The sequence below is a fragment of the Prionailurus bengalensis genome, chromosome X, assembly GCF_016509475.1.
Source record: "Prionailurus bengalensis isolate Pbe53 chromosome X, Fcat_Pben_1.1_paternal_pri, whole genome shotgun sequence".
In the NCBI taxonomy this organism is placed as follows: domain Eukaryota; kingdom Metazoa; phylum Chordata; class Mammalia; order Carnivora; family Felidae; genus Prionailurus; species Prionailurus bengalensis.
In genome coordinates, this window is record NC_057361.1 from 577,222 (window position 1) to 598,584 (window position 21,363).

Here is a 21,363-nt window from a genome sequence, read left to right on the forward strand (position 1 = left end):
CACGGAGGGTTTAAGTGTCTATAGTGATCGTCTGCGCCCCCCTCCCCGCGCCGTGCGTGCATGTCTGTTTTTCCCCTTTTCTCTGCAGCTGTTAAGGGGTCAGCTCTCTTAACCACTTGAGCCGCACGAACCTGGATGTTTCCCAAGCCCGCGATCACCAGAGCTACGCCCCGCGACCGTTCCCGGGCAGATTAATGGCGGTAATAGGACCCGAGTAGTTATCACAAGGTCGAGGTGAGTGCGGTCGGGGTCACGGGAGCCTGTGCGTGTGGGGCAATCGCTCCTCGCTGCAAAGGGAGCCCGACTCACTTCTTCGTTTTTTCCTCCTTGCGGACGGCCTCCGCCGACTGCCGTCTCCAAGCAGAGAAGCGCACGAACCGAATTCCGTGCGTGGGAAACGTGTGTCCAAACACCGGCGAGCCGAGGGCGTGTGCTGTTTCCTGTTCGCGTGTGTCGAGCGCCGATGGCCTCAGGGAGCCTGTGTGTGGGCGCTTCTGTGCGTGTTTAGGAGCGGACGTGCTGTTCCCATAAAGGAAAAGCAACCCCTGTCGGGGAACAAGTCAGAGGCATTTAATGCGTTTACTAGACCACCAGCCGCGGCTGCTCCCAGAACGTTCTCATGGGCACGAAGGAGATCTCGTCCCCATGGGCTGTCACTGCCCTGCCCGTCCCCGGCGCCCAGCAGCCACTGCCCGGCTTTCTGTCTGTGCATTTGCCTCTTGTGCAAATTTGTTATAAACGGGACGCCACATGGTGAGGCCTTGCATGCCTGCTTGTCTCCCATCGGCATCGTGATTTCAGGCTCCAGCAGCAGGTTCAAGAGCTCTGTCCCTTTTCATGGCCGAGTGACATTTCCCCGCGTGGATGTGGTTCATCGGTGTGTCCCTGGGGGCGTGGGCTCGCAGCGGACCCAGTCACAGCAGGTGGGGTGCTGAGGCCCCACCGGTGCTGAGGCCGGGCTGGGGGTGCCTTGGACACGGGGGCCCAGGCTGGGGGTGCCTCGGACACGGGGGCCCAGGCTGGGGGTGCCTCGGACACGGGGGCCCAGCCTGGGAGTGCCTCGGACACGGGGGCCCGGGCTGGGGGTGCCTCGGACACGGGGGCCCGGGCTGGGGGTACCCCGGACACGGGGGCCCGGCCTGGGGGTGCCTTGATGTACCCCTTTCCTCTGCATCCTGTCTCCTCTACCCTGATTGGCCTCAGCAGCCCCATTTGGAAGTCAAAAAAAACCTTCTGCCCTGTCCCTCCCCCACCTCATTCCAGTCCCTGCCCCTTCTCCCACTCATTTATTTGTTACCCCCCACCCCCACCGTGGGCTTGGGGGATGTGGAAACTCACTGGAAGAACTGTGCCCACCTCTTCTGATGGAGACATTGATTTCCATTGTGCTGAGCCCTCTGCACAAGAGAAAACACCTTTCCTCTATCCTCTTAGGTTCTATGACTGGGGCCTGCAAATGAAACAGATAAGCGATAAACGGCGGGGGGGGGGGGCGGGAAGCCTCAATACATATGCACAGGGGTCAGGGGGAGGCTCACAGAAAAGGAACTAAAGACCTAGAGAGGTGGTCAGCCTGGGAACTTGTGTGTCATTTTCACATATTTGTGGAGAGGTAACTACATAAGGAAAAGGGGACTGGTTGTGGGAAGGTGACTGTGGGGGAATCTCATGGAAGATGAGGTGCTTTGGAGAGGTTAGCTGTGCGGACTCCAATCTGTGTCCTGTTTGCGGGGTCAGCGGGGGTGGGGGGCTGCCTTGACAGGTGGAAGTGGATGCCCTGCTTTTCGGCAGATGCGGGAGAGTGTCCGCTGGGACCTCAGCATGGGAGGGGGCACAGCTGGTGCCTCGGTGAAGCCCAGGTCCCTGCTTGGGGCTGATGGTGCAGTCACTGGCATGTGGGGTGTCCCATGCGATGACCTGTCTGCAGGCCGGGGCGGGGACTCCTGGATCCTCTCTTTTCCGGGGGGGTGGGGGGTGGTGACCAGCCTTGTTCCACTGGCTGCGGTGGGAGCAGGAAGGATGTGGTTCTTTATGACGCCCACCCTGTGTGTGCACGTGGGTTCTCTGAGGTGCCCGCGGCGGGACTGACAGAGATCCGGGTGGGGACCGGTGTCCTGTGCACGGTGGATGCGGGTGCCTGCAGGGTGGTCTCAGAGGGCACAGGTGCGGGTCACCGGGTCCCTAGTCCCGGCGGGTGTGAGGCTGGGAACCGCCACTCTCATCCTGACCCTTCTCGGGGGGAATGTCACAGTCCAACCTGGGGTTTCCTCCTCTGGGGGCAGGGATCCGACTCTGTGCCCACCACCTGACCGTGGTATACAGCAGGCGCTGCATATGTGTTTGCCGCGCATACTTTTAGCCTCTATTTGAGCTCAAATTCACATAAGCTCCCTCCTTTTCTCGGGCACCGTTCGGGGCTCTTTGGGGCATTCACCGTGCTGTGCAGGCAACACCTGTATCTGCTTCCGGAACATTCTCATCCTGCCAGAGGAAACCCCCCTTAGCAGCCCCCCTCCGGCCCCTGCCAACCACCTGTGCCTGCGTTTGCGGGTTTGGGACACGACCTCCCCAGACCGCGGCCGGCCACCTGGGCCCCGCCAGCCGCGGTGACTTATCCAGCTCAACAGGGCTCTCTTCCGACCTCCTAATCAGTAAGATGAAGACATCCGGTCTGCGTGTGTGACACGCGGGATGGCCGAGACCCCTCCCGCACGCTCCCGGGGAACGGGGAGGTCGTGTGTGAGGGGCCAGGAGCCCCCCGCCGGACGCCGAGCGCGGGGCGCGGGGCGGGCTTCTCCAGGCGGATGACAAAGGAGGGAGGAAACGCCACAAATCACAGCTGAAACAAATCACCATCATCCCTGTTTCCAAATTATTATATTTCTGGGGAATTTCGGGCCCTTACATGAAAAGGAAGACAGTGGGTCCACGGGGCTTTGATAGCCAGGTTATGCTAATAACGGGGGCTCATGTAAAATGCATAAGGTGTATCTTACTAAGGGAGAGGATTGCTCATAATTACTGCGTATACCTCATTCCAAGCGGATGCTCGAAGACCCCTTTACATCACAGCCTAATTACTTATAGACAGTTGAGCACAAAATTACTTTCATCTGCTGGCACATGTGGACGGACGGAGATTAAGCCTGTACCTTCCAGAACAGCTGGAAAATAAGGCCCGTGTTGTTCGGGGCTGATTGCAAAGTGCATTTCCTGATAATTAGATCGATTAAAGACAGACGCGTGTGCGCGCGCGCGCGCGAGCGCTGGCCCCCGCCGAGCCTGGAGAGGGGAAAGAATCTGAATAACAAAGAGGCAGGCGATGGGGTGGGGGGAGGTCAGGGAGCTGTGATGGCCGGGCAGACAGACGGATGGACGGACAGACGCCCTGGGTGCTGTGCTGGTGAGGCGTTCCCATCCTGGTTCAGGCGGGGACCCGGTTCCAACAGGGGGACCCAGGCGGGGTCCCCGCGACCCCGCGCGCGGCGAACTCCTCCATCCACGCGCCTGGTTTGCTTATTGTGGGTGCCAACGTCGTAATGAGGCTTTGCCATTTATGTCCTGCTTGCTTTTCAAGTGGCTCAGGCGGCGTCCCCACGGGGCAGGCCATCATGGGGGGGGGGGGGACTGGCCTCCACAGGTTGACGTGTCCCCTCCAGGGGCCGGGGTGGGGGCGCAGCGCACGGTACCTGAGCCAAGACACGGGCCTCACGTGGCAGACGGGACGCTCCTGGGGGCGCGTGTGCTGCGCTTGGCTTAACTGAACCGTCGTGGCCGCTTCAGACTTCCTGTCCCTTCACAGGCACCTGTGGAAAGCGGGCGACGCGGGCTCCCCACCGCGCAGCCTCCTCCCCGACCCCTGGGTCAGCAGACGTGCGTGCCAGCCTGCTCCGCGCTGCGGCCCCGCCAGCACGCGGCGCGCACAGGGCGCTGCTCACGGGGGGCGGAACGTGGGCGACTCAAGGTTCCTCCAGCCGGACTCACAGCAGGTGCGACCAGGCAGGGTCCTCAAAGTACTCGGCTCCCAGCGCCACCCCACACGTTTGGAGAGATTCCGCCCCCCTCCGCCCCAGTCCCCCAGCGGAAGCGGCAACCTCGGGACCTCCCCGTCACATCACACGGTCTGTCTCAAGGTCGACTCAAGATCACCGTGCCCCCCCCAAGACTCTTTCCGGACGGGCCCACTGCCTTCTTCTCACTGCACGGAGCATAGTAGACGCTCAATAAATGGGCCCAGCTGATTGAGGCTCCCCAGCTGTTCCCGAACCTGCGTGTGAGCTCACAGTTCCCTCCTGGAACCTGGGAAACCCCAGTTTGGGGACCCCACCCCCACGCAGGCAGAGGACCCGCCCTCTGGGGGGTGGCCTATGACGCACGCTGTCCTGGGCGTGCTCTCCCTCGCCTCCTGGACTTTGGGGTTGGCGCCCCTGCCTCGTGGACACGGGCCTCTCCCCGGGGTGCCCCATCCATATGCACCCAGGGGCTGGTGCGGAGCCACAGAAAAGGAGTGGGCACCAGGGCAGGCTTCCCCGGTCAGCGGCCAGCCCTGGCCTGGCACGGACGTCCCGGAAGCAAAGCCCAGCCCGGCTGCGCAGGTGTCGTGGGCCGTGGGGTCTGTTCCGAGCACGCTTCTCGGAGCATCTGCAGCCTCGGGCGTCTGTCTCCGCTCCGGTTCCAAAGACATGGAAAATTGGCCGTCTCCAAACAAGCGGACCCGGTTCCGGTGGGAGAGCGCAGGGGCGTGAGGGCGATGCGCATCTATTTCCAGATCACACACGCTGCCGCGCTACGCGGGGCTCCATTGATTGCTAATAATCTAATCCTTGTAACAGACTGGAGGAACCCATTATCCGCGAGTCGGCGTGCGGTCGATAGGTTTTGCAAAATAAAGACTCTATTGGATGCACACTAATAAAGCAAAAGGAAGCGGACCCTGTGGGTTTAATTTAGTGGTTCTCCCAGCGCCCACCCCCACGCACCCACTCACTCCCCCCCGCCCCCCAAGTAGCAAAGACGCATCGTAAAGACACTGCCTTGTTAATCCTCCCCAAGGCGCGTCCCCGTGTCCGCAGCCGGCGGGTTATCTGTGCGCCAGAGAACATGGTTGAGGACCCCGGATACACACGTGGAAGGCACAGAGCTCAAGGCACAAGGCACCCAGGACGCTTGGGAGAGGCTCCCATGCTGCTGCTGCTGGGGTGGGGGGGGACCCCAGATCTGACGCTGCGTCCAGGGTGGCGTGTGCGAAGGGAGGCGCAGTGGAGCCGGCCCGAGTCAACGCCGGTGAGAAATGCGACCCAGAGACCCTGGTTCTGCAGGAGGAGACAGAAGCGGCGGGACGGTGGGGCCGGCAGACGTGCCTGGCGGCCACGCATGGCACCCAAGGGCGTTCATTCTGTGGGTCAGCCTCAGTGTCCCTGGTGCCGGAGGTGGATGCCATCCTGGTGCGCCCCTGAGCGGGCGGATGCATGAGAGGAGCCTGTGAATCAGTGGATGAAAGGGGCGGGCCGGGCCTCCCCAGTGTGGGTGGGCCTCGTCTAATCAGTTGAAGGCCAGGCTAGGAGGATGAGAGGAGGACGCCCGCCTCCCCTTTTCGCACATTCCCGTCGGAACCTCCTGGGTCTTGAGCTAGCCGGCCGCACAGGTGGGATTTACAGGGTCTGTAACCAGCAGGGTGGGTTTCTTCCTCCAGGATTTATCTCGTTCCCCGTCTCTCTCTCTCTCTCTCTCTCTCAACGGCTTGGCTGCCCCGTGTGGGTGTTGGAGATGCCCCCCGGGTAAGGCAGGGTGGAAATAAACACAGAGGGGTTGAGTGACCCCATCCCCTCCCCAGGGGCGTATCTGCTTTGTGAGGACGTGGGATTGTATTTGGAAACCGGGGTAATGAGACCTGCGTCCTTTCTCCGGAAGAATTCTCTGTGGGATTCCTCGGGGAGGAGTGGTCCCTGCGAGTGTTCGATATGGAAAAACCCCAGGTGGTGATTACGTGTCCTTCCTGAAAGCCTCACGCGGTTGACATCTTCCGTGTACTTCTCCCCGTCTGTTTCCTTTCCAGGCAGAGCTTTAGAATGCTGTTCTTTTGTAAGGATTAAAAAAATGCAGTTTTGGGAAACTGTTTTTGGGAAACACACATGTGGCCGCAGGGCCACACGAGTTGGGGGGGTCTGCTTGGCCGCACGGCCGTCTGGGCGCCCACCTGTCCGAGTCTCTGTGTCTCCTTCGGGATGAGGAATCAGCCGGGGCCGGGGACACTGCGCAGGGCGAGTGCCCCGAGGAGGGAGGACTCAGGCTCCAATGCCACCGGCCAGGTGGGCGGGCTCCCGGCTCGGGGAAAGGACGTCAGGACACGCACAAATGACAGACAGGACTGGCAGGGCCTTTGCTCTGGGGCCGGGAGTGAGGTTGCCCTATGTGCCGGGGAAGCAGAGGGAGGAATCTGGGGTCGAATGGTGTCCCCCACCCCCGCCCCCGACAATTTACATCCACCTGAAACCTCAGGACAGACCCTGAGACGCGAGGCATAGACGGAGGCCTTGTTCTCCCGGCCAGGATGACAAACAGATTCTCCCACGGAGTTTCCAGGAGGAACCAGCCTCAGCCCTACCTGGACCACACACTCCCAGCCTCAGCCCTGCCTGGACCTCAGACCCCCAGCCTCAGATCTGCCTGGACCTCAGCCTCCCAGCCTCAGTCTTGCCTGATGTCAGACATCCAGCCTCAGCCCTGCCTGGATCTCAGACCCCCAGCCTTGGCCCCTCCTAGACCTCCGACTCCCAGCCTCAGCCCTGCATGGATCTCAGACTCCCAGCCTCAGCCCTGCATGGATCTCAGACTCCCAGCCTCAGCCCTGCATGGATCTCAGACTCCCAGCCTCAGCCCTGCCTGGATCTCAGACCCCCAGCCTGGGCCCCTCCTAGACCTCCGACTCCCAGCCTTGGCCCTGCATGGATCTCAGACGCCCAGCCTCAGCCCTGCATGGATCTCAGACCCCCAGCCTGGGCCCCTCCTAGACCTCTGACTCCCAGCCTCGGCCCTGCATGGATCTCAGACCCCCAGCCTGGGCCCTTCCTAGACCTCCGACTCCCAGCCTCAGCCCTGCATGGATCTCAGACCCCCAGCCTAGGCCCCTCCTAGACCTCTGACTCCCAGCCTCAGCCCAACCTGGATCTCAGACCCCCAGCCTGGGCCCCTCCTAGACCTCCGACTCCCAGCCTCAGCCCTGCATGGATCTCAGACCCCCAGCCTAGGCCCCTCCTAGACCTCTGACTCCCAGCCTCAGCCCTGCCTGGATCTCAGACCCCCAGCCTGGGCCCCTCCTAGACCTCCGACTCCCAGCCTCGGCCCTGCATTGATCTCAGACTCCCAGCCTCCACCCTGCCTGGATCTCAGACCCCCAGCCTGGGCCCCTCCTAGACCTCCAACTCCCAGCCTCAGCCTTGCCTGGATCTCAGACCCCCAGCCTCCACCCTGCCTGGATCTCAGACTCCCAGCCTCCACCCTGCCTGGATCTCAGACCCCCAGCCTCCACCCTGCCTGGATCTCAGACTCCCAGCCTCCACCCTGCCTGGATCTCAGACCCCCAGCCTCAGGCCTGCGTGGATCTCAGTCCCCGAGCCTGAGTGTCACCTGGACCTCTTTCCCCCAGCACTGGGAAGGGTTACACATCTGTGGTTGTATTGGTCCCTGTGTGGGGGATTTACCAGAAAAGGCAGAGTTGACTAAGATATGGACAGAGAGAGAGAGTGAGTGGGAATAGGGGAGGGGCAGAAAGAGAGGGAGACAGAATCCGAGGCAGGCTCCAGGCTCCGAGCTGTCCGCACAGAGCCCCACGCGGGGGCTCGAACCCACGAACGGAGATCATAACGTGAGCTGAAGTCGGACGCTTAACCGACTGAGCCCCCAGGCGCCCCAGGATGCCACGCCACGTTTTCAAATGCTTTGTGCCATTTTGCTTTGAGTGACATCAGAAAGTTCAGGGCAGAGTCAGCAGTAGCAGATGATGAAGGACTTTTCCAGAAAGAGTCAAAATGGTGAGGTCTTTGTAGCCGTTGTTTGTGTTGTTTGTTTAAATGTAAGGACCCCCTTATAATACAAGCCGTCTATGATGATGCTGGTGGGTTGGACTGCATACATCCCGTGACCGGTTGTGACCTGGGCACAAATGCCCACTTGGCTGGTTGTATCTGGTCTCACGCGTGTGACCTTTGGGGACAATGTGCATCCCACGGATGTGCCCGTACGCACGGCATCCTCCCCGACGTCTTTGGAGAGCAGTGCTTTCTCTCTCTCTCTCTCTTTAAACGCACTTTGGTTTTTAGTGCGGTTTGAGGCTCCCAGCAAACCCGAGTGGCAGGTACAGAGATGGAGAGGGGACCATTTCGATGGTAATCACCACTGCGTTTTCAGTCCCGGCGTCTCAGCCGCGGCCACCAAATTTATGGTAACACATTATATGCTGCCGTTTGCGTCTAAAACGAAGCCGGCTCAATTAGGGCCCCCACGCGGCCTTGTGGGAGTGCATCATTATTTATCATTACCGGACTTCATCATAAAACAGGGTCAGCCGGGGTATTTTTAGTGCAGAACCCGAGACAGAACATAATGTGATCGTGTGTTCCATCATGGTGATGTTAACTCCCAGATTTGAGTCATTTTGGAAAAACAAAAATGGGGTCTTTCTTTTTTTTAAAATTTTTTTTAACATCGATTTGTTTTTAAGAGACAGACAGAGACAGAGCATGAGTGGTGGAGGGGCAGAGGGAGGGTCCCAAGCAGGCTCGATACAGTCAGCAGAGAGCCCGATGCGGGGCTTGAACTCACAGACCGTGAGCTGAAGCCAAGAGTCAGACGCTTAAGGGACTGAGCCCCCCAGGTGCCCCCGGGCCTATGTTCTTTTAAACTGATAGAGGCTTGGGGGCACCCTACCCTGGGAAGGCAGGGGTTCTGAGACCGAGCACCGGGGCCATGCACAGCAGAGGGGTACAGACAGGGGCCAGGGCTGAGTTTGGGGTGCTCCATATCTGGGTGCGGGTCAGAGGCTGAGTTTGGGGTGCTCCATATCTGGGTGCGGGTCAGAGGCTGAGTTTGGGGTGCTCCATATCTGGGTGCGGGTCAGAGGCTGAGTTTGGGGTGCTCCATATCTGGGTGCAGTCCAGAGGCAGATGTCTGTCCAGTGGGGGCTGTGCATTGAGCCTCTAAGGCCGGGCTCAGCCAATCGAAGCCCCCGGCTGACCGGCTCTCTGCTTGTTATGGTCGATAAAGTTTTATTGGCACCCAGTCCTGCCTGTGAGTTGACAGATAGCCCGGGCTGCCTTCCTGCCACCGGGCAAGGCTGAGGGCTTCCCGCAGATGCTGCACGGCCCCCAGAGCCCCACGGACTGTCTGTCGGGCCCTTTGCACAGGACGTGGGCCCTCCCCTGGTCCACATGCTGTTTGATGGCCGCTGGGTCCTGACGAAGCAACTCTCAGTTGGTTTCTCTGGGAAAAGGGCACCGTTTCCCTGCAGGGCATGGACAAGGGCCCCAGAGGGAGGGGACTGTGTCCTCTGTGCGGCTTTGAAGCCTGAGCCCAGCAGATTGTTCAGGACCTCCAAGGCCCTGCCCTGGACGAAGGCGGGTTGGAGAGAGGGCGGGTCGTCCGGGGGGCCCCTTTGCGGTGGCTGCGTCTCCGAAACAGACCCGGATCTGGATGGAGCTTGGCGGGAAGCGGCGACCGGCCGTCCCGACACCCCCGAGCGGCCGAGGGGGCTCCGTGAAGCCCCCTCCCCAGGTCCCTGCATTCCCGGCTGCTCTGTGCCCAGGTCCCTCGCAGCCCCAGTTCAGACCGTGTCTTGCCACGTTTGTGTGTTCGGCTTTACTTGAAATAAATCTCATCTGCTGCTGTTTTCAGGAGCAGTAATTCACTATTTGGGCTACTTGGTTTTTTTTCTCCTCTCACTGTTTAAAAAAATTGTGCTAAAATATATATGATGCGAATTTTTCCTTTTGCTCGTTTCTGAGTGTGCAGTTACCAGCACTGCATACTTGGAAGGGTTTCTGGGCGACCCAGACAGAGACCCTGTAGGCACTCGGTAGGCCCTCCCCGAGGCCTTCCTCCCCCACCCCCTACAGCCTACTTTTTGTCTTCATGGATTTTTCTGTTGCCTACATTTCACGTAAATGGGATCGTGCTGTGTTTGTCCCTTGGTGTCTGGTTTCTCTCTCTGCGCAGCATGTCCTCAAGGATCATCCCACGTTGTAGCAGGAGCAGAACGTCCTTCCTTTTCACTGGTGAGTCGTCCTCCATGTTTGAGGAACCCTATTCGTATACTCATCCTTCCATCCAGCCATTTATCCATCCATCTACCTACCTATCCATCATCTATCCCTCCATCCGTGCATGTATCCGTCCATCCATCTGTCGGTTCATCCATCCATCTGTCCATCCATCCGTCCGTCCATCTGTCCATCCATCCTTCCCCTGTATCCATCCATCCATCCGTCTGTTCATCCATCCATCCATCTACCCATCCGTCCGTCCATCTGTCCATCCATCCTTCCCCTGTATCCATCCACCCGTCCATTCATCCATCCGTTCACCCATCCATCCATCCATCCATCCATCCACTGATCCATCTATGCATCCATCCATTCATCCATCTTCCATCCATCTGTCCATCCGTCCACCCATCCATCTGTCCATCTGTCCACCCATCCATCTGTCCATTTGTCCATCTGTCCATCCATCCATTCATCCATCTTCCATCCGTCCATCCATCCTTCCATCCATCCTTCCCCTGTATCCATCCATCCATCCACCCGTCCATCCGTCCATCCGTCCACCCATCCATCCATCCATCTGCCCACCCATCCATCCGTCCATCTGTCCATCTGTCCATCCATCCTTCTCCTGTATCCATCCACCCGTCCATTCATCCATCCGTCCACCCATCCATCCATCCATCCATCCACTGATCCATCCATGCATCCATCCATTCATCCATCTTCCATCCATCCGTCCATCCGTCCACCCATCCATCTGTCCATCTGTCCACCCATCCATCTGTCCATTTGTCCATCTGTCCATCCATCCATTCATCCATCTTCCATCCGTCCATCCATCCTTCCATCCATCCTTCCCCTGTATCCATCCATCCATCCACCCATCCATCCGTCCATCCGTCCACCCATCCATCCATCCATCTGCCCACCCATCCATCCGTCCATCTGTCCATCTGTCCATCCATCCTTCTCCTGTATCCATCCATCCATCCATCCATCCATCCACCCATCTGTCCATCCATCTGTCCATCCATCTGTCCATCCATCTATCCATCCATCCACCCATCTGTCCATCCATCCATCCATCCATCCATCCATCCATCCATCCGTCTATTCATCTGTCCATGCATCCACCCATCCATCCGTCCATTCATCCATCCACTGATCCATCCATCTTCCATCCTTCCCCTGTATCCATCCATCTATCCACCCATCCATCTGTCCATCCATCTATCCATCCATCCATCCATCTTCCATCCATCTTCCATCCTTCCATCCATCCTTCCATCCATCCTTCCCCTATATCCATCCATCTATCCACCCATCCATCTGTCCATCCATCTATCCATCCATCCGTCCATCTTCCATCCATCCATCCATCTGTCCATGCATCCATCATGTATCCATCCATCACCGGACATTTACGTTTTGGCTCTTGCGGCCAATGTCACCGTGAGCACAAGTGTGCAAACACCTGATTGAGTGCCCATTGTCAATTCTTTAGTCTGTATTCCCAGGGGTGCAATTGCTGTGACACATGGTTGTGCTGTGTTTCCCGTGTGGGTCCCGGATCCTCCACACCTCCGCCCTCATTTGCTATTTTCCGTTTTTTAAAATTCCAGCCGTCCGCGTGGGTGTGAAGGGCTCCTCGCCAGGCCCTGGCTTTGCGTTCCTCTGATGATTGGCGGCACCCAGCATCTTTTCGTGCGCTTATGGGTCACGTGAACATCCTGTTTGGAGAAATGGCCGTTCGCGTCCTCTGTCCATATTTAAATTGGGTCTGTCTGTTTGCGGTTGAATTGCAAGAATTGTTTATGCGTTCTGGATACTAAACCCTCATCCCACATATGACTTGCAAATATTTCCTCCCATTGTGTGGGTTTTTTTCCCTCTTTGTTATTCCTTGCACTGTCTTGGTGGTGTCCTTTGATGCAGAAATGCTTTAAATTTTAATGCAGTCCAATTTATGTGTATTTCTTTTTTGTTGCCCATGCTTTATTGGCATCATGTTTAAATGGGCTGCTTTTAACCGCAGCTATCTGTGTGATTGTCTGGTCGAAAGTATAATGGATAACGTCGCGGGCCCTGGGGCTCTTACGGGCAGGACCCTCGCTCTCTCCGCCTCTGCTGTGGGACGTCCGTGTTCTGGGTTTTTGAAAAGAGTTTCAACCCCGATCGACGCACACAGAAGGGAGCCAGTGTTTGAAATCGACTATCCGAACTGGACTTTGCGGTGATGTTTCAGAGTCTGCGGTGGCCCCGGAGGAAAGGGCTGTCCGTACTCAGGATGCTCCCGGGGATGACTATGTCCCGCCCCCCCGCCCCTGGCCTCTCAGGCTCTCTTTTACCTGCAAATGTTGTTAAAAAAGAAAGAAAATTGCAAAGGCCACGATGCCCTGTAGATTGGTTTTTATCCACGAATAGTTTGCATTTTCAGAGCAGTTTTGGGCTTTCAGAAACACTGGGGGCATAGAAGACGGAGCCCTGTGCATGCCCCCCCCCAGCCCCCGTTGCTGCTAGCATTTGCTGTGTGTGTTTTTGTCGCAGGTGAGGAGCCCATCACAGGTGAGGGCTTGCTCTCGGCTCTGTGCGTTCTGTGGGGTTCGGGCAAACGGACCCGGACGTGACTCCATCACGACAGAGTCACACGCAGCGGCTTCCGTGCCCCCAAAGTCTGCAGTGGCCCCACCGCTGATCCAATCTTCCTTTTCCCAGAGCCCTTAATTCAATTGCTGAGCTTGTCTCACCAGCTGCGGTCACTACTCATCTTTTGTGGCCGAGAACAGCTTTCCGCGCGAGTACAAAGGACTCCTGGCTGCTGCCCGGGTACCACGGCGTGCATGTAATTACGCGGCACCAGGCTCACGATGGGGCACAGCACAGCCCGCGTGGCACATGATGAGTGTCCGAGAGCATTATTTCTTGTTCTCGACCACAAAGGGGGGTGGCTGGCAGGCCGAGCCCGTGGCTGCATTTGGACCCACGTGGACATGCCAGCTCCGGCTCAGAGTTCCCACACTTGGGCGGGTCGCGGGAGCCCAGAAGTCTCTGGTGTGGACTGCCTGCCGGTCTGAAACCTTTAGTCAGTGGATCAGAACGCTGGGCTCTCCACTGCCTGCAGGGGTGCTGAGACCGGGTGTCCCAGGGAACCAGGGCATGGGTGGGGGGCCAGATGTCCCTCAGGACAGGGCAGGGGTGCTGTTGTCCTCATGGGGCCAGAGTGAGGGCAAGGAGCCCCTCTCCCTTCCAACTGTGGTGTTTGAAGGGGCTGCATACCTCTCCATGAGCAGGTGCACCAGAGACCCATGAACAGGTGTGTTAGCTACCCATGAACAGGTGCAGCAGAGACCCATGAACAGGTGCACCAGAGACCCATGAACAGGTGCAGCAGAGACCCATGAGCAGGTACACCAGAGACCCATGAACAGGTGTACCAGAGACCCATGAGCAGGTGTATTAGCTACCCATGAACAGGTGTGTTAGCTACGCATGAACAGGTGCACCAGAGACCCATGAACAGGTCCACCAGAGACCCATGAGCAGGTGCACCAGAGACCCATGAACAGGTGTGTTAGCTACCCATGAACAGGTGCACCAGAGACCCATGAACAGATGCACCAGAGACCCATGAACAGGTGCAACAGAGACCCATGAGCAGGTGCACCAGAGACCCATGAGCAGGTGCACCAGAGACCCATGAACAGGTGTACCAGAGACCCATGAGAAGGTGCACCAGAGACCCATGAACAGGTGTACCAGAGACCCATGAGCAGGTGCACCAGAGACCCATGAGCAGGTGCACCAGAGACCCATGAACAGGTGTACCAGAGACCCATGAGCAGGTGCACCAGAGACCCATGAACAGGTGTGTTAGCTACCCATGAACAGGTGCACCAGAGACCCATGAACAGGTGTGTTAGCTACCCATGAACAGGTGCACCAGAGACCCATGAACAGGTGTACCAGAGACCCATGAGCAGGTGCACCAGAGACCCATGAACAGGTGTGTTAGCTACCCATGAACAGGTGCACCAGAGACCCATGAACAGGTGTGTTAGCTACCCATGAACAGGTGCACCAGAGACCCATGAACAGGTGTACCAGAGACCCATGAGCAGGTGCACCAGAGACCCATGAACAGGTGTGTTAGCTACCCATGAACAGGTGCACCAGAGACCCATGAACAGGTGCACCAGAGACCCGTGAACAGGTGCACCAGAGACCCATGAACAGGTATGTCCACTCCCCATGAGCAGGTGTATCAACTACCCACGAGCAGGTGCGCTGGACGGGGCTGGTAAGCAATCAGTTCACAAAGACACTTTGACACCCAGGAGTCTGATTGGCCACAAGACTGTGAGGCGTCAGAGAAACAGAAGCAGCGAATCCACTGCTGAATGCCCCTGCCCCACGGACGACTTTCCCGGGTCAGCTCTAGCTCCGCGGGAGGGGGCCGAAACACGCCGTTGCTTTCAGAGGGATGCAGGACTTTGCGGCCAGTGGGGTCTGTGTTTAGCAGGAATCGACCGGGACATCGACCGGCATCCGTTTATGTGCAGTTATTGACCTGGGACGCGGTCGTGCACGAGGAACAGAAAATGCCGTGCGGTGAATGTAGCAGGAATGTTTTTCTCCCCCCGTTTTTCAGAGCGGTGATGAGCCTTAACGACTACGCACGTGTACAAAATATTTGCTAGAGCCAGAAGCGGGTGAAGGAAGCATATCTCTGCAGGGCATTTTCTTAGCTGCCGCTGGACAGGGCAGGTGGCTGGACACAAAGCGGCCAACGGTCGTGTCCTGGGTGTGCCTGGGTTGGGGATTGGTGGCCGTCTGTGGTTTTGGCTGCCTGGGGGCAGCATCGTAAAGGCAGGAGGCAGGTCACGTCAGCGCGTCTGGACATCCGTGGATCGGGGTCGACACCAGCAACTATTTAATTGTGGACTCACATCCACGAGGAAGGGATGTCTCAGGGAGGAGAGTCCCGCTGGGTTGGGGGCTCGGGTGGGTTCTCTGTTTTGTGGGGACAGCGGCAGAGGGAGCCCCAGGCGGACATCCCGATGGAAAGACTCTTTTCCAGTGTCGGCCTTCCGGAAGCTGAGCCCTTTCGGAATGCAGGTCCGGGAAGTCGTGGCTTATTAATAACCAACGGACGCCATGTGTGGACCCGACGGCCGGCGTGCAAGAGCCCCGTGTGAGGCGAGCTCCCCTATGCTGTGCTATTCACAGACCTCGCTGGCACCCCATGTGACCCTGCGGCTCGGAAAGGCCGCGTTCCTGCCTTGGGTTTGTCGTTCCTGCGCACGAATGTTCCGTGATGGGAGGGAGCGCCCTGAGCCGTGAAGAAACGACGTCCACAAACACGCATCTCCAAGTTGTGCGCCTCGATTTTGTTTCCTTTTTCCCTTTTCTCCTGCATTTCCCTCCCGACCCCTCACCCCCCCGGAGGGCCAAATCAGCCGTTTTCATTGTTTTGTGAGCCCCGATGGCCATTTCGCAGAAACCCAGCGAAACCACGTGTCTGTGTCTGCGTCTGGACAGTTGTTGGGGGTCCTGACATCTCTCTGGCCGGGAACGCGGACGCTGGACGCACTGTCCGTTTTTATTGTTTTATTTCTTGCAGCGTCTCAGACCCCGGAACATATCCGCTTTTCCTTTTAAAAATCAAATTACAACGTGACATTCAATAAAATATCTTTTGTGCAGCTAGTAAAAACGGGACCCTTGCAGTCTTGACAATTAACCTACATGGTGCCACACGCCTCCTGTGATACAGTTTATGGGTTGACTTTTATGTCAGCTTTGCCTATATATATATATATATTTTTTATAAAAAAAAGCCCCATTATGTATTAATAGCCTTCTATGTTTTAAAAGTTTCTTTTTCTTGTGTGGAGAGAAAAAAAAAAATCATTTGCCTTTTAATGGGGTGTCAGATTTGTTTTCCAAACCTTGTAAAAGGGTTATCGTTGTTACGCACGGACAAGCGCTTTCTTCAGAATCAATGAAAACTCTGTTTTGCGAGGTAATTCACGGCCCTCCCTCGGCGGTTCCGTGGAAAACTTAATTTCACCATTTTGCAAAGTGGAGGGGTGGGACCTTTCTCTGCGGTTAACTATTTTCACATGGAGGGAAACGCCGTCTCGGCCCCTCACACGTACTAAATAACCTGCAGGCCGCCCTGTGTCAGGGGCATCTTGGCAGCATGGGGGGGGTCAGAGCTCACAGAGATGCCAGCTTCAATTAGGGACGTCGTAAAGCTGTTGGCAATTAACTCTCCCCCGCGCCCTCCAGCAGGCCCCGACCTGATGCTCACAGCCCCCAACGACAGCCGGGGAGACTCGGTGTTGCAGCTGACCAGGTTTTCTTCCACTGGGGCCGTGGGTTGCTGCTCTTGGCCGTGGGGGGGGACACGGTCGGTGACCACCCAGCTGGTGTGGGCCTGCCACGGGGGTATTTTGTGGGTCCCACCCACTCGGCGACGGGCCATTCTCGGTACACTTGGGGTCTGAGCAGCACCCCTCTGTGCCCTGGGGGCCAGCCACCCCACGGTTGTGCATGCTGGTGAATCATGTCGTGTGCCTCTACACATCAGGGCCATCTGTGTCTATCTCCATACAGGCTGCAGGGTCAGGTTCTCTGCAGACCTTGGCTAACACTCTGTCCCAATCCTCCAAGCATGGGGGGCCATGGTGGAGATGCAGGCTCACATCCACACCCGGGATGCCCCAAAGGGTGTGAGGAAGGCCCCTTTGGAAGGGAGGAAGAACCCCTACCATGAGTTCTCCAGTAGGTGGACGGTCGTCCGAAGGAGAACATGGTCCCTTAGAAATAAGGAGCATGTGGGTTAAGGAAGCCTCGTGAACCTACAGCCACGTGTGCTCCCTGCTGAGCCCCTAGTTCAGGGGTGGTCACGTCTGGAGCTCACAGGGGTGGGAGCAGCTGGCGTTGGAGGTGAGCACGTGGGGTTGGAGATTGGCAAGCAGGTGCATGACTGGGGAGTGAGTTAACACGTGTGAGGGATCAGAGTGCCCAGCAAAGGGTGAGGGAGGCTGAGGCCCAACCTGAATGACTGGCACAATCAGGAGGGGTTTGGACCCCCCCCCCCCACAGGGTCCTGGGTGCCGCGGGCACTGGGGAGGCAATGGAGAAGGTGCCAGGGGGCAGGCACTGGCTAAAAGGAGAGGGAGTGGGGAGTTCCCTGAGACCCTCAAGCCAGCACTTGTCTGTCCCCACAGAGGGAGGGGGATGGGCTATGTTCTCTGGAGCCAGGAGGGCAGGTTGTCTGGGCGTGGCAATGACAGGCAAGATGGAGGCACACACGTGGGCACACGCCCCCTACATGTCGTATTTGGGGTGCATATGTGGGGTGTACAGTACTAAGGACATAAAACTAAGAAAATTGTTACTGTAGAGTTCCAGGTAGCCTGTACCCTGCACGGGGACATGACATGGGATTGGTGAGAGGCACATGGGCGGCCTTTATACACTATGGTTGTTCTAGTTCATGGTGATTCCTTAAATTCTACAGCAATTTAGTGTTTGTACAGGAAGTGCCACCAAGTCAGGGGCTTAAAACCATAGGAGTTTGGTTTCTGCCAGTCCTGGAGACAAGAAGTCTGAGATCCAGGAGGGGCAGGACCCCTGAGATCCAGGCAGGGCAGGACTGAGCTCCCTCCTGGGGCTCCAGGGGAGGGCCCTTCCTGCCTCTTTCAGTTTCTGGGGCTCTAGGCATCCCCGGGCTTGTGGCCACGTCCCTCCCATCTCTGCCTCTGTCTTCATGTGGCTTCTCCTTTGTGTCTCTGTCTCTCTTCTGTCTCCTACAAGGACACCTGTCATTGGATTAGGGCCACCCTGACCCAGGAGGGCTTCACCTTAACTTACATCTTAATGACATCTACAAAGACCCTATTTCCCGAGAAGAGCACATTCTCAAGCTCAAGGAGCGAGGACTCCAACATAATGACTCTTTGGGGGTCACCGTTCAATCCATAACACTCTATGTATCGTATGCAGTGAAAGCAAACAGGTCATGCAGTAAGTTTCCGATGGACTCTGCTGTGCTGACATCCACAGATTCATGATGCAGATGGCCAAACGGGAAGACAAGTTGATGTTTAACTTGCCCCAGAAAGATACAGTCTTAGTAAGTCAACATTATGAAATGATTTTCTTGCCTTCCTGCTTCATGCACGAGATGATCTATATTGCATTTTTCTTTTGCACCAGCTCTGTGTGATCTCAGCTAAGATAAACTTTCATCAAAAGACTAATGAACAGAAAGTTTAAAAAAAATAGATTAATCACCAAATAATTGTGTTCAGAGTGTGTCCAAGTATAGAAAATCAGGGCATTAGCAGAAAAGAACATATTTCAATATTTATGAAGCAATTTTTCTATAATTAAGAGGAATTCTGTAATAGGTTTTTATTGTTGTCATTCTTTTGAATCTTAATCCATAAATTCTTATCAAATCATTAGAAGAAAAATGTATGACTCCGACGTGAATATCTTCCCTTTGATGAGCCTGATGGTATACGAGTTGTTTTAGGTTTTTGGATCATGTTGGAGGATAAATAAAGACCATTAGAAGTTTCTGACTAATTAGAAACACAGCTGCAGGTACACAGAGGGAGGTAGCAGGGAGAGAAAGATATCCAGCTGATGACATAAGATGGGCCATGTCTGTGCTCTCCACTTGGTTGTTCATTAAGGAGGAGACATATTTTGTGGTGTAGACAGTCTGAGGGCAGAATGCTGAGGGTCTGGGGGTCTCCTCTCCATCAGGAAGGAAGGCCTTCCACCACACTGGAGTCCAAAGCTGTTTTACACCAAGGTGGGGTAAACAGGAAGCTGAAGTGTCTGGGGAAAGGAGATGGCCATGAGTGCATGATTCCCAGGCAAAGTCGTCCAAGATAGAGGCCAATATGAGGCTCCTTCCAGGGGTCTCCAATCGGAGAGACCCTGTATTAGCCAGGGTTCTTCAGAGACACAGAATCAATAGGATGGATGGATGGATAGCTAGATAGCTAGCTAGATGGATATGGTGGATAGATGAATGGATTGATGGATAGATAATGATAGATAGAGTGGATGGGTGGATGGGTGATAGATAGATAGATAGATAGATAGATGATAGATAGAAAGATAGATAGATAGAGTGGATGGATGGATGGATGCATGGATGGATGGATAATAGATAGATAGATAGATAGATGATAGATAGATAGAAAGATAGATAGACAGAGTGGATGGATGGATGGATGCATGGATGGATGGATAATAGATAGATAGATGATAGATAGATAGAAAGATAGATGCATGGATGGATGGATAATAGATAGATAGATACATAGATAGATAGATAGATAGATGATAGATAGATAGATACATACATACATACATATATATGGTGGAAGGGTGAATGGATGGATGGATAGGTGGATGGATAGATAGACAGATGATTGATAGATGATAGTTGGTAGATAGATATAGATAGATAGATGATAGATAGATATCATGGATGCATCGATGGATGGACAGATAACAGCTAGATGGATGGATAATGGATGGAGGGAGGGATAGATGATAAAGTGATTAATATATGAATAGATAGATACAGATATATCGATCTGTATAAATGTACACATACAGAGAGATAGATGGAAGAGAGGGAGATCGAGATGCTTTACAAGGAGCTGGCGCATGCAATTATGGAGGCTGAGACACGGACGATCAGCCATCTGTCAGCTGCAGACCCTGGCGGAGGCTGGGACGGGACTCAGTCTGAGTCTGAATGTCTGAGAATGAGGAGGGCCGGTGGCGTAAGTTTCGGTCCAAGGGCAGGAGAAGATGGAAATCAGATGGAAAGGGGGCAAATTACCCCTTCTTCTGCCTTTTTGGTCTGCGCAGGCCTTCAACTGATTAGACCAGGCCCACCCACACTGAGGAAGACCATCTGGTTTGCTCAGTCCACCGGTTTAATGTTAATCTCATCCAGAAACACCCTCCCAGGCACCTCCAGAGTCATGTTGAGCCAAGTGTCTGGGCATCCCACGGTGCAGTCGAGGTGACCCATCCCGCTAGTGCTCACGTATCCCAACAACGCTCAGGACCATTTCCCTCTCTCTGCTCAGCTTTTGTTTCTCTGCACGCTCACATTCAGCCACGTGCCAGAACCGCAAGCTTAGACTGTTGCCACCCAAGGGACGGTCCGCAGTGGGACCGTGGCCACCAGGGAGCTGGTCGGAGCGTGGGCACGTTCGTGCTGCCCCAGACCTGCTGAATCGCCTGCAGGCACAGAGCCCAGGCGGCCCCTGCGTGGGCTGGCTGCGTGCACACGGGCACTCAAGGAAGCTGCCGGAGATCCCAGAATGCAGGAGGAGACCCTGCGGACACGGGAAGCCGTAGGCGGGACACAGTTCACGCTCGAGGCACCGTTTCCCCGGGGAATACAGGATGGGCGGCCGTGGGCGATCAGGGCTCTGGGGTTCCATGTAGGATTTGCTGCCGGCATGCGGGGGTGGGGTGGGCAGGCACCAGGGGTCCAGGCATGGCTGCGATCACTAACCCGCCTCTGTGTGCACACTGGGCGAGGGGTGGCCATCTGCACGTGCCTGGGTGGTCTTCGCAGGTGGCGTGGAAACCATTTCTCCTCAGGTGGGCTTTATGTGGTTCATGTGGACAAGAAGGGGCTCGTGAGGTCTGCAGTGCGGGGCTCTTACGTGCTTGTAAGAACACAAAGCAACGAAATGCAGGAGACACCTGCTCCTGGGGACAAGGACAGAGAAGGAAGGAAACAGATGGGGGTGAGGGATTATCCGGGAGACAAGATCAGGGAGGCATCCGGAGGGACCCCGTGTTGTCCTGGGACCTCGCGGCCGGGCCCGAGGGCACTTTGACCGACACACCATCTCCCTCCGTCACGGAAAGTGACTTGGAGACATGTCACGGTCGGCGTCCCCATGTGACAGGCTGCGAGATTGGATGCAGCGGGGGATTACAGCCGGGCGTGCTGGGATGCTGACCATCGCGAAAACGCATGTCAGGTGGGCGTTCGTTAGCCCGGCCGGCAAGCCAGCCGGCTGGAAATCATGCTTCTGGCAAA

General features: G+C 56.3%; 1 protein-coding gene across 1 annotated transcript in view; it reads right to left on the minus strand.

Moving 5' to 3' along the window:
• Positions 1-305: 305 nt before the first annotated feature.
• Positions 306-21,363, minus strand: part of LOC122477709 — a 190,889-nt gene continuing 169,831 nt past the window's right edge. The window contains exons 6-7 of the mRNA XM_043571025.1: positions 919-1,109; positions 306-545 (exon numbers count right to left, since the gene is read on the minus strand). Of these exons, the coding sequence (XP_043426960.1) occupies positions 306-545; positions 919-1,109 (431 nt within the window). The remainder of the gene's footprint in view (positions 546-918; positions 1,110-21,363) is intronic.